Source organism: Netta rufina (assembly GCF_964035555.1).
Source record: "Netta rufina genome assembly, chromosome: 18".
Taxonomy (NCBI): domain Eukaryota; kingdom Metazoa; phylum Chordata; class Aves; order Anseriformes; family Anatidae; genus Netta; species Netta rufina.
In genome coordinates, this window is record NC_140142.1 from 11,148,955 (window position 1) to 11,161,747 (window position 12,793).

General features: G+C 58.7%; 1 protein-coding gene across 1 annotated transcript; it reads right to left on the bottom strand.

Moving 5' to 3' along the window:
* Window positions 1–3,540: 3,540 nt before the first annotated feature.
* On the bottom strand, window positions 3,541–9,734 carry LOC311216472 (scavenger receptor cysteine-rich type 1 protein M130-like; the record flags this gene model as incomplete). The annotated part of the gene is made up of 10 exons (XM_084298006.1): window positions 3,541–3,560; window positions 4,201–4,353; window positions 5,071–5,166; window positions 5,824–5,964; window positions 6,632–6,940; window positions 7,559–7,873; window positions 7,999–8,313; window positions 8,394–8,720; window positions 8,829–9,143; window positions 9,545–9,734. The coding sequence occupies 10 exons, from the start codon at window positions 9,732–9,734 to the stop codon at window positions 3,541–3,543; spliced, it is 2,181 nt and encodes a 726-aa protein (XP_084154132.1).
* Between the last annotated feature and the right edge of the window lie 3,059 nt (window positions 9,735–12,793).

The following is a 12,793-nucleotide window of genomic DNA, read 5'->3' on the forward strand; positions in this document are numbered from 1 at the left end:
TCCAGATGAGCTTTGGCCTTTCTAATTTTGTCCCTGGAGATCCTCACAAGGTCCTTATAGTCCTCCTGAGTGGCCTGCCCTCTTTTCCAAAGGTCCTAAACCCTCTTTTTCTTCCTAAGCTCTAGCCACAACTTTCTGTTCAGCCAAGCCAGTCTTCTTCCATGCTGGCTCATCTTTGGGTACGTGGGTGTCCTGGTTTCAGTTAGAACAGAATTTTCTTCCTAGTAGCTGGTGGAATGCTGTGTTTTGGCTTAGGATGAGAAGAGTGCTGATAACACCCCGATGTTTTAATTGTTGCAGAGCAGTGCTTACACCAAGCCAAGGACATCTCAGCCTTTTGCTCTGTCTTGCCAACGGGCAGGCTGGGGGTGCAGTAAGAGCTGGGAGGGGACAGACCCAGGACAGGTGACCCAAACTAGCCAAAGGGGTATTCCATACCATCTGACGTCATGCTAAACAATATATAGGGGTGGCTAGCTGGGTGGAGGGGGCAGGACTACTCGGGGTTAGGCTGGGCATTGGTCAGCAGGTGGTGAGCAATTGCATTGTGCTTCACTTGTTTGTACATATTATTAGTAGTAGTACTATTATCACCATTGTATTATTATTATTATTATTATTATTATTATTATTATTATTATTATTGTCATTATTTTCCTGTCTTATTGAACTGTCTTTATCTCAACTCACGGGCTTCACTTTCCATTTCTCTCCCCCGTCCCAGAGAGGGAGGAGGAGGGTGAGCGAACGGCTGCGTGGTGTTTAGCTGCTGGCCGGGTTAAACCACGACAGTGGGGATGGACAGATTGCTCCTGAGCCTTGAAGATTTCCTTCTTGAAGAGTGCTCAACCTTTCTGGACTCCTCTGTCCTTCAGAACTGCCTCCCAAGGCACTCTGCCAACCAGTGTCCTGACCAGCTCAAAGTCTGCTTGTAGAATGCCTCATCTGTCTCCTCATCCTGGTTTGGCGGTCAATAAGATATCCCCACCAGGATGCCTGCCTTGTTGGCCTTCCCTCTGACCCTCACCTATAGGGACTCAATATTATCATTCCCAGATTCCAGTTCTGCAATGTCAAAACACTCCCTAATATAAAGAGCCACACCACCACCCCTTCTGTTCTGTCTGTCTCTTCTGAAGAGCCCATAACCAGTCATTGCAGCACTCCAGTCATGGGAGTGGTCCCACCACGTTCCAGTGATGGCAACCAGGTCACAGCATGCCTTTTATTTCTTTTATTTCTTTGCTATTGAGCAATGGCTACAGTTATATTATATTGTACCTGCAATAATAAAATCTCTGTTTATGGCCCAGAGGAATTAGGCACTTCAAATGTCACTCAGATGTCACTCTGCCATCTCCAATATCACCTGGTGTCTGCCTCTGAACAGCTCCCTCCTGCCTCTGTCTGCATTCAGTGTGCTGGGAGCTGAGACAAGCAGCTTACATAGAGCTGCCTGGTTTGTGCCCACCTGAACCAAGGAAGAGGAATCCCAACTCCAGTGGGATTCTGTGAGGCACGGGGAGGCAGCTAAGCCCCTTTCTAGGGGAATGACACAAAGGATGACACAAAGCCTTTTCCACATGCCTCCCTCACCTGGCTGTGGTCTCCCTGTTTCTCAGCACTGCCTTTTTTGCCTACCTGAAGCCCCCGTCTATGTCCTCTTTCTCCCTTAATCTTTTGCTGACAGTTCTGGACTCGGTGGTGCCTCCAGCAGTGAACCCCCTCATCTACAGCATGAGGAATCGGGAGCTCAAGGATGTAGTATGGAAAGTGATGACTGGAGATTTTTCAGAAGGAATAAACTGTCTGTGTTCTTAATTTTAACTGTATACATACCCAGAAATCTTTCTATTTGTTTATTTTTTTTTCCTTTTTTACTTTGCTTTACTCCTCATAGTGTTTCCCACAAAGAAATACCATTGTTCATACCTTCCTACACTGTATGTATCTGTCTCATGTGACTCCAAGTTTTTGTATAAATGGTGGGTCAGGCTTTCTGAGTATTTTAACAAAAGAAAGGACCATGCATTGAATTACTTGCCTGATACCCTTCCTTGTAGACCTGTGGTGGAGCTTCAGGGGCATGTGGCAGATTGCAGAGGTGGAGGGGAGAAGGGTCCTGCCACAGCAGCATTGCCAGGGTGCAGCATTGCCAGGCTGAACCTGTGATTGTTCCCTGTTCTTGGACAGCACCCACAGAGATGGTGAATTCACCTGCCTCTGTACACAGTGGATGAGAGGGATGATGGCAGACAGGCTTCTTTCAGGAGGAAAGAGGGAGCTGCCAGGAGAGCCCAAGCACTCGGCAGGGACAGTGTGTGCCAGGGAGTCAATAGCACGTGGAGCCCATAGAGCACGGGCACGTCCCAGGTGGAGCCACCCTGAGGTGCTAAATCTGGGTGGGAAAAGGAAAAGCAGAGCTCTGCAACTCCAGGGAACACTGCAGGCATAGGGAAAGCTCTCTGTTGAATTGGTTGTTATACCTCTGGTGAAATTTCATAGATTGAATACAGTGAATCACCCCAAAACATATCCTGACATTGGAAGTGAGTTGGACTCGATGATCCTTGTGGGTCCCTTCCAGCTCGGGCTATTCCATGAGTCTCTGACTCTGAAGAAGTCCAGCTATCTGTGCCGGCTATCCATGGCCAAGGAACCACTTGTGTGGGAGGCAGTCAGTGGCAGTGCCCCCCACCAGCTGGCTCTGCCTTCCCAGCCTGACCAGCACGGCCTTGCAGAGTGCCCCCACTGCTCCACACACCACAGCCCCCTTGCTCTGCAGAGCAGCACCACCACCTGGGGGGTTGTGGGCAGCATGGGCAGGGGCTGCAGGAATGGCTGCTCAGGCCATCGTCTGCAAACTTACTGAGGGTACACTCAATCCCCTCATCTAGGTCATTAGTAAAGGTATTAAACAAGATAGGCCCCAGTACCAACCCCTGGGCGATGCCACTTGTAAAGGGACACCAACTGGACTTAACTCCATTAACCACAACACACTGGGCATGGCCCTCCAGCCAGTTCTTCACCCAGAGAAGACTATACACAGCCATGAGAGATGACCCAAAGGGATTAAATAGATGCTCCAAGAGGTGTTCCAGCCCACCATCCCACTACCAAAAGCACCTCCCAGCCTGCAGCAGAGGAGCCTGCTGGGGAAGAGCTGGAAGGCTGTGGGGACCCACCAGCAGGAGCTGGTGCCAAGTCCTGCCCAAGGGTCCAAGACATCTCCCTGTTCAGCTCTTTTACCTGATCTTTCCCTGCCTGTGGGTGCTGGGCAGGCATCCTTAGGCTCCATGGGGGCCCAAGGCAGCAGAGGGTGGGCACTGCCAGTGAGTGTCTTCTGGGCCTTCCCAAAGATCCACTTTGTCTGGAAACTGTCTGTGGCTGGCAGGACAGAAATGTCTCTGTCAGTAGGAATAGTGTCCAGAGACCAGGGGCTCTGTCAGCCCCAAAGCCAGACCCTGATCCTGCTGGCTCTAAGATGTGTCCCTTCCCAACCGCTGCATCTTTGAGCTCTTCTCCCCTCCATCAGCCTCAGGGAGACACCCTGACACCTGGGCAGGGAAGCACTGGACGTGGGGCAAAGCCCCCAGAGGGTTTTAATATGAGGAAATACCAACAGACAGCATAAAAACAGGGGAATACCAAGAGGGCAAATACCCATGTGCGTCTGCTGACTGCTGGAAAAGGGAGACCATTCCCTGGCACTCACGGCTCTCCCAGTGGCACTGAGCTCTCCTTCCTCCCGGCTGCACCCAGCTGCTCAGCAGGGCTGGGCTCTGCTGGCCTGGGGCTCTGGAACTCTTGTGCATGGGGCTGCGGTGTCACATCCTGGGTGTCCTCATGGGGACATGCCAGAGACACCTCTTCAACATCGTCATAGCCCGTGCTCCCCAGGAAAGGTGATGAGGTGTGTCCATCAGCTCCAGGGACCCCAGCACTTCTCTGGGAGCGCAGGCTTCCCCCTGTAAACATCAAGGCAGGCTGTTGTGGTGGGGCCTGTGGGGTGCCCCTCGGGGCTGTTTATCACCTTCCTCGTCTTCACCAGCCTGAGACATTTGTCCCATTCTCCCAGCCCCCACAAAATATCCCAGGACAGGTTCTCCATGGATGGTCAGGCTTTCAATATGGCATGGATTCTCCTAGGCCTGGGGTTGGCACCTAGGAAGTGGCAGTGCTGCATTGCCCTCTCACCTGTGACTGCATCCCTGCGCCCATCTCCTTCCTCTGGTGTCCTGGGCACTTCCCAGTCCCCCTGCCCAGGCACAGGATCCTCTCCAGGGTCAGAAACCTCCCCAGCATCATCATAGCCATCTGCTGGGTAACCTCCGGGCAGGACAGGGACATCTGAAAGGAGAGGGAAGGTGGTGGCAATGAGAAGAGATGTCCTGCAGAGCAGAGGATGGGAGGGTGTGTGGGACACAGGGCTGACGTGCTGCTGGTGTCAGGGTCACAGCAGAGCCTTCATGCTTCCAGCTCTGTTGATAATACTCGGTGGCACTGCTGTTCATCTGGTCTGTCTGCAGGGAGGAGAAATGGAGCCCTTCCCCCCCTCACCACCTCTTATACCTGGGTCTGGCCACAGACCATCCTCCTCCTCATGTGCCTGGGGTAGGGCTGCAGCTGGGTCAGGGACCCCTCTGAAAAGGAGGCTGCAGAGAGCTGCAGTGGGTGCTGTGGGATGAGCCCTGCTGCCCTGACTGGTGGTCAGCACTGCTGGGGATGGGCACCCACAGAGCTGGGGGCGCATGGGGAGGAGACCAGTTCCCTTGGGACAAGGCACTTCCAAGAGATGTTCCCAGAGCTGCCCTGGGACAGCCCTTTGCTTAGCCCTTGGCTCTCAATAAGGTGCAGGGACAAGCAGAGTGGGGTTGTCCCCTCTGGGATGGGCAGAGCTGGTGTGAAGGAAGCTCCTCTGTGGGGGCCAACACCTGGATGCTCTCCCCCAGACCCAATGGTCCAACCATTTCAGGGACCATGGGCAGGAGCTGCAGGGCACAGCCCTGGTCTGAGACAGGGAGAATGAACACAGCAGATGTGCCCCCACAGGTTACCTGCACCTACCTGAGAGACTGAACCTCGCCTGCTTCTCCCACGCCAGGCTGTAAGCGATCTCCTCGTACACGGCCTCAGGGAAGGGCTCCCCAGCTCTCCCAGAGCCTGGGGACAGAGGCAGGGCTGATCTGGGGATGGGCAGAGAGGACCCCACTGGGCTCCCTCACCCCATTCCCTAGGCCAGCACAGGGCTGTCCCCACAGCACAGCCCCGCTGTGTTGTGTTGGCACTGCAGCCACATCCCCAGGGAGGGCAGCATCCCAAATGGAGATGGTCTGGGACAGAGTCAGCCTCGCATTTGGAGACAGCCTTTATGCCCCTTTGGTCCCCAGGTCATATCCCAGTGCAGACCCTGCACCAGTTCCCTCATTTCTCCTCCCCATGGAGCTGCTCCATCTCTGCCCCACACATCAATAGCACAACCCGTGCTCTGCTTAGGGGTGGCTGATACAACGGTGATGGACTCCACTGCCCCATGCTCCTCCTGCCAGTGCTGCCCAGAGCACTGCCAGCAGTGCATCCTCCCCTTCTCACCCAGCCCAGCTCTCACATTTCTCTTCTCACCCCAGAACTGATGCCTCAGGCTCTGGGCTCTCTCCACCCCTTGATTTTGGTGCCCCATGGTCTGTCAGTCAGTGGGGCAGCACATGGGGCAGGAGGCAGCACACAGCTCTGTTTCTGTGCCCCAGAACACCAACACCCCCAGCACCCCCAGCCCTGCCAGGAGGCATCTACCCCCAGGACCACTGGGGAAGGACCCACCTCTGCGCCGAGCCCTGGCGCTTCGCACCTGCCCAGCCAGGAGGGCCAGGAGCAGGCAGAGGAGGGCCCCCAGGATGATGCAGATGACGACAGGCACCGAGATTCTATCGCTGCTGGTGGTCAGACGACCCCGTGGGGGATCTGCATGGGCAGGAACATGGCAGGGGCAGCATCAGACAAGGGAGAGGCTGGGGGCAGGACATGCCACTCCTGACCACACAAGGCAGCAGGGGTTGGGGGGACGGATAGGGCTGGGTGATGGGGCAGCTCCCACCCTGCTGGGTCCATCACAGACTTCTCCCAGCTGCTTCGGCTTTCTGGGAGTCTCACAGCCCAGCAAGGAGCCCCTTCCCCTGGCTGTGGGTCACAGCGTGGACATGGACAGCCCCAGCCCTGGGGAAGGACAGCTTACCTGCTTGCAAGGGGGGTGTTGCTGTCCTGGGTGCAGCTGCAGGGGAGCAGAGGAGCTGGGCTGAGAGGCTGGGGCTGTGGCACCAGGCAGCCTCCCTGGCAAATGACCCCAGCATGTGCCACCTGAATTGTCCCTCCTTTGGGGCTGGGCAGGGTGGCAAGGACAGGGCCCAGCACCACTGCTCTGGGCTGCTCACAGGACAGTGCTGGCAGCCCAGGGGATGTGCTGGCACATCCAGCCCCACTGAGGCTGCTCCCCACCCAACACCAGCCCCCCACCCTTCAGAAACACCCTTGCTCAGGCCAGCAGCGGGGCCATGCCAGGATCCAGCAGGGCAGACGCCCAAGCCAGCTCCTTGCCAAGCCCCCAGCCATGTCTCCCAGCCCCACTGCTCACCTGAGCAATGCACAGCCGCATCTGCCTTATGCTGGCAGGCACCGCTGTCCCCTGGCTGGGCCCAGCAGTCCTGCAGAGACAGCTCCGTCCCCCTGCACTCCATCAGCCACATGGGGCCCGTCCCCTCTCCAGCAACAGCCTGGCCCAGGGCATAGACCGCGGGGCCACAGCCCAGCTGCCTGCACGCCACCTCGGCGTCCCGCATGTCCCAGGCATTGTCACACAGCGTCCCCCAGGTGCCGCGGTGCCAGATCTCCACTCTGCCCGAGCAGCCATCCTTGCCTCCCACAGCACGGATCTTCTCCCTGTCTGGGGAGGCAGAGACCTCCCGTGGCACCGGGACAGCTGGGAGAGCCCTGCCAGGTGAGGGGGGCACGCGCAGGGGCAGCTCCCTACCTGTGCAGCTGGTGGAGTTGGGGCATGCAGCCACCTGCGGCCTTTCTGTCCATGTCCCAAAGGAAAGAGAAGTTGGGCTGAAAAGGGTTGTTCTGAGGTCGTGCAAAAGAGAGCAGAGCTGACCTCTGCTCACACGTCCCCATGCTCCCTGGGTCAGGGCAGCAGCAGAACCCTGTTCACTCAGGGGACACACACGGCACTGCAGGGGGGGCCCAAGTGCTCGGCCCCACAGGGTCCCTGGTTCACAGAGCAGCAGGAGGCTGTCCCAGGAGGGGGGACTCCTGAAAGCCCTGCATGGTCTCCTCTCAGACCTTGCCTGCAGTTGCCTCTGCATCCCCCAAGGAGCTGCTGGGAGCCCTGCTGTTGACTGCTGCTGGTGGACATGGGTGGCTCTGAGAGCTGAAGTCACCTTTGTGCCACCAGCAGCAACAGGGTCTAAAGCAGGAAGTCAAAGCCCCTCTGGGTTCCTTCTCTGCATTTCACCATGCCCAGTGGGCAACAGGACCTGGTGCCTTGATGGCTCAGATTTACCATTGCAGGTGATGTTGGCCTCTTCTCGGCGGTCAGTACACGACTGCAGATGCCAAGAAGCAGAGGGACACTGCCAGAAGGAGCTGTTTCTCTTCCCACACTCCACGCGATCCAGCCACGCAGTGCCAGACAGCTCGGCATAGCTAGAATCTGTTTCCAGTTCCCCTTCATTCCCACAGCCCAGCTCCTTGCACACCAGTGACACCGTCTCGGTGGTCATGGAGTTGGAGCAAACGCTGCCCCACGTCCCGTTGTAGAAAACCTGCAGGCGCCCGGAGCAGCCGTCGCTGTTCTCCAGCCTCAGGGCCATGAACTCTGGAAGGAGGAAAGGCCCCAGGGACGTCCTTGGATGTCAGCCACTGATGGCCTTGGCTCTAACTGGCTCTACCCTCACCCCATATTCCAACGCCCCAGCTCCCCTCCCCACTCCCAGCACAGACCTGAACAGATGACTCCCGCGTCCTCCTTGTGCCTGCAGTCGTGCTGCCCCCAGGCCTCGGCAGGGCAGTCCCAGAGAGCAGCTTCGGCCCCGGAGCAGTTGACGCCATCCAGCCAGATCTGCCCGGAGCCCTCCCCAAACCGAGCAGAGCCGGCTGCCTCCAGGGCCCCTCCGCAGCCCAGCTGGCGGCAAACAACGGCGGCGTCGGCCAGGTCCCAGGCGTCATCGCAGACGGTGCCCCAGCGCCCCTGGTAGTAGATCTCCACTCTCCCTGCACAGCGCCCGGCCCCGTCCACCAGCCGGACCCGCCGGCTCCCTGCAGCAGGGAGAACCCCAACCCTCAGGGGCTGGCTGCCCTCCCAGCCACAAACCTGGGGGATGTGCAGCACCACTCACCCCGGCACACGACCCCCACGTCCTCCATGATCCCTGCTGTTGGCATGCTCTGAGGCAGGGAGGTGTTGCAGAGGCTCAGGTTAGCCTCGTGCCCTGCACACCGCACCCCACGCAGCCCCACAGGTCCTGGTCCTCGCTCAGCCCTCACGGGGGTGTAGGCTGCCTCTGCCTCTCCGCACTGCAGCTGCCGGCACACCACGCTGGCCTCCTGCATGTCCCACTGCTCATCCAGGACTCTGCCCCATGTCCCGTGCTGGAAGACCTCCACGCGCCCGTCACACCCACTTCTTCCGCCCACCAACCGTACAGACATATGGTGAACCGGGACTGGTAAGAGCAGAAATTGAGCTTGGTGCTGCAGTGGGGTCCCCAGCTGTGGGTGGCCATGTCACACACCAGGGGCAAATGGACTTTACAGCACTGCCCAGCACTCACCTGAGCAAATGACAGCAGCAGCGTTCTCCTGGGAGCACGGCGAGGCCCCCAGGGCAGTCACCGGGCACTGCCCCAGGTGGGCTTCAGTCCCGTCACAGTGGAACGAGTCTCTCCATTCGGGGCCGGTTCCTCTCCCAAAATGCCCTCCTCCAGGAATGGACTCAGCAAAGCCACAGCCGAGGTGCCGACAGAGAACTTGGGCGTCGGAGAGGTCCCAGCGGGAGGCACAGAGGGTCCCCCATGTCCCCAGCACCTCCACCTCCACCCTGCCCTCACACGCTGTGCTGCCGTTCACCAGCCTGAACCCTGTGTACTCTGGGGACAAAGGATGGTGAGAGAGGCCACATTTGTGCTCTTGTTCCCACAGGAGCTGCAGGAGAGGCCAAAGGGACAGCGTGCCTTTCTCCTCCTGCAGCACTCTAATTTTAGGGCTGCAGACCACCACCTCACCCCACCTGTCCCCCACCCAGCACAGCCCAGTGCCCACCCTGCCCCCACCACAACCCCAGTGTCCATCATCCCACCCTCCCACCCCAAGTCCTTACGTGTGCAGGTGACATGAGTGCCATTGCTGTGGGTGCAGGCCTTTTCCTTGGGAGTCTCCGTGGGGCAGAAGGAGAGGACGGATTCATTCCCCACACACTGCAGCTCTCTGTCCCAGACAGGACCAGCCCCTTCTCCCAGCTGAGCTGCCCCATGGACAGACAGGGCTGTGCCACACTGCAGCTCCCTGCACACCACCTCGGCAGCTTTGGCACCAAAGTGGGAGTGACAGACAGCTTTCCACTGGTCCCTGTCGTAGATCTCCAGACTTCCTGAGCAGGGGCTGTCCCCTCCAACCAGCCGCACAAATCCTGGAGCAACCAAGGAGACCTGTGAGTTCCCAGAGCCCTCTGGCACTTCCATGCCCACCTCCCACCTCATCCCTGAGGTGGCCACATGCAGAGCCCCACGGCCAGCCCAGCAGCTCTCCGTGGGTGCTGATGGCACAAAGAGGTCAGGGCCCTGCTGCTGATCCTCAGAATCCAGCCCAGTACCCATGGGCTGCCCTCTCTCCCAGCCCCCAGCCGCAGGAACCGCTCAAACTGCTGCTGCCTGGAGTCCCTGGGCTGCCTGGCCCCAGACCCAGCACAGCAACACCCGCAGCACGTGGGCCCGGGGAAACAGGCCCAGGAACTCGGGGCTACTTCAGCCTGCTCTGCCCCACAAGGCTCAGGCCAGTTAGAAGAAATCTTTGGTCTGCCAAAAAGCTCCCTTGTTCCCAGGGAATGCTGGGGCTCTTGGGGAGCTCCTGCTAGATGGGGCACATCAGGGGATCCTCCACAAAGGGGGGTCCTCCGGTAGGGACAGTGTGGTGCTGGGCATGCACGTCCCCAGCCAGCTACCATGCATGGGTCAGGAAAGCAGGCAGAGAGCAGCCCTGGGCTGACACGAGCTCCCGGTGTGAGGGCAGGCAGAGAGGAGAGCCAGGAGGTGCTGGCACAGCTCCTGGGCCACAGGGCACGCAGGAGAGCCTGAGCAGTGGGTCAGCACTGCCTGGAGGGGCCATGTCTCCAGGCTTTGGCTCTCATGGGGTGACCCCAGGACATGAACAAGGTGTCACTTGCCACCCTGCTCCTCTGCTCAAGCCCAGTGCTCCTGCACTCTGAGCAGCCCCTCTGCTTTGGCCGACGTTCTCTTGGCTGCTGGGGGTACAACCCAAAAGTCCTGGGCCATTGCACGCCCTTCCCTGAGGCTGCTGGTGGCTGGGGGAGCTGCTCTAGATTCCCCTGGCATAGGGACCAGCCTGCCAGACAGGGCCTGGGTGAATGGGAGGAGAAAGATGGGAACCAGGCAACACAGTGGGGAAGGGTGAGGGCTTTCCTCTCCCAGCCCCAGGCACCTCCCCAGGCTTGGCTGCTCCAGCTTCAGGGCCAGGCTCAGTGTGCTCCCACTGGGCTTTCCCCAGGGACAAGGGACACCAGCAGTGACAGACCCAGCTCAGAGTGCAACTTGACACACAGAGCCATGTTCTGGTGTCCACTTGTTGCTTCCTGAGCTCACAGCCAGGTCCCTTTCACTGTCCTGGTCCCAGAGATAGGGAACAAGTTCAATCCTTACCTGAACATATCACTCCAGCGTCCTCATCGTGATAGCAGTATGTTGGACCCCATCCATCGTGTGTGCAGTCAGACAGGGCAGACTCCATGCCATTACATTTAACTTCAGCCATCCAAATGGAACCAGATCCTGGCCCAAAGTGTGCATTCCGAGGAGCTTCAAGGGCAACCCCACAGCCCAGCTGCCTACAAACCACTGCAGCATCGGACATGTCCCAGTAGTCATCACACACGGTCCCCCACTGGTCCTGGTGTTTCACCTCCACTCTCCCAGCACAGCGACTGCCACCATCCGCCAGCCTCACCTCCGCAGCCCCTTCAAACACCAACACAGGAAGGGTCAGGAGACCTTCAAGCCCCACACTGGGGGTCTGTGAGAGACCCCTGCCCAGGAAGAGTCACAGGCCCCAGGGTGGGAGCCCTGCCCCACGTGCGGTCCCTGGGGCAGTGTGTGAGGGTGTCTCTCCACTCCCCATGGGCTATGCTGGCTGGGGATACCCAGCTCTAGACCTCTGGGCCATTCGCTGCCCCACAGCCCTCAACACCTCCTCCCACCCCAGTGGCCCCCTGCCCCCACCCACCCCCACACAGCCCCCAGCCCTCCTCAGGGCTCCCACTCCTCCCCAGTCCAGTGTCCCACAGACAGACCCATGCCCCTGAGCAGCTTCCATTGCTCATTGCCTGCCACAGGCACCTCCCAATAACACTTTCCCACCCAGGATCTCTAGGGTGCCCACAGGGCACTGAGTTGATCACAAGGATACCAACAAACTGCGTCCCTTCTCCGTCCCTGCTGTCAGACCAGTCCCTGTGCTTAGCCAGGGCCCCAGGAAGGACACTTCTCTACCACTTCTGGGTGCAGATGCTCCAGTCCCTTCTGTTACTGGGACACAACCTGCACTCCTGGAGTCCGTATTTCCCCAGATCCCAGGGGCAGGGAACAGCACACAACCCCTCCGGGACATCCCAGACATTGGCTGTGCCCTGGAGATCACTGAGGGCCATTCACTGTCTGGGCCTTCTCCAGACCCAGAGACACCGAGCTGGGGAACAAGGGGTCGCAAAAAGGTACCCAAGGACAAGGAGTCTAGAAATGAAGCCAGGTGTGGGCTGCCAAAAACATGGGAGATGTGAAAATGGATTACCCTCTCCCACCCAGACAGGCACAGATTAAAACACAGGGATGAGGGACCGAGCACCTTCTGCCTCTCATTTCAGTGGTGCCTGCAAAGCAACCCCACTCCCAGAGGGATCCCAATGACCGCACAGCTGCCCACTGGCCCCAATGTGTTGAAGAAAGCAGGTGCCACTTACCTCTGCAAGGCTGCACCCAGAGGAGCAGCCACAGCACCCAAGGGGACAGGAGTCCCTCTGTCCCCATCCTGAGGCTCCTGTCCTGACAGCAAGGCCCTGCTGCTGGAGTTCCTGGGGACCCACAAGGAAATGGAGATGATGGGAGGGCAATATATCTGTGCAGATGCTGTCCCAGCTGCAGGAGGAGCCAATCAAAGCAGTAAGCACCTTTTTAGACGTTATCGGCACTTATCTCCCCTCCGACGCAGCCCAGCTCTCCAATGAACTTCTCCAGCGCTCTTCATGACCATATATGAGGGACGGCTCCGCTGCGGCTCTCACGTCACTGCGGTGGGACATCATCGTGGGGTAGGGCTGGGTGTGGGGGCAGCTGGCTCTGACACCCCTTGCAGCCTGCTGTGGGAGCACGGAGCATCTCCTAAGCTGTAGCATCCAAGAGCCCAAGGTGCGATTGTCCGGCTGTCTCTGCGCCATGGGATCCAGGGGACTGGTCCTGCAGCAGGGCTGTGTCAGGCTGGGAAGGGACCAGCCCCTGCCCCTGCTACAGCCCCC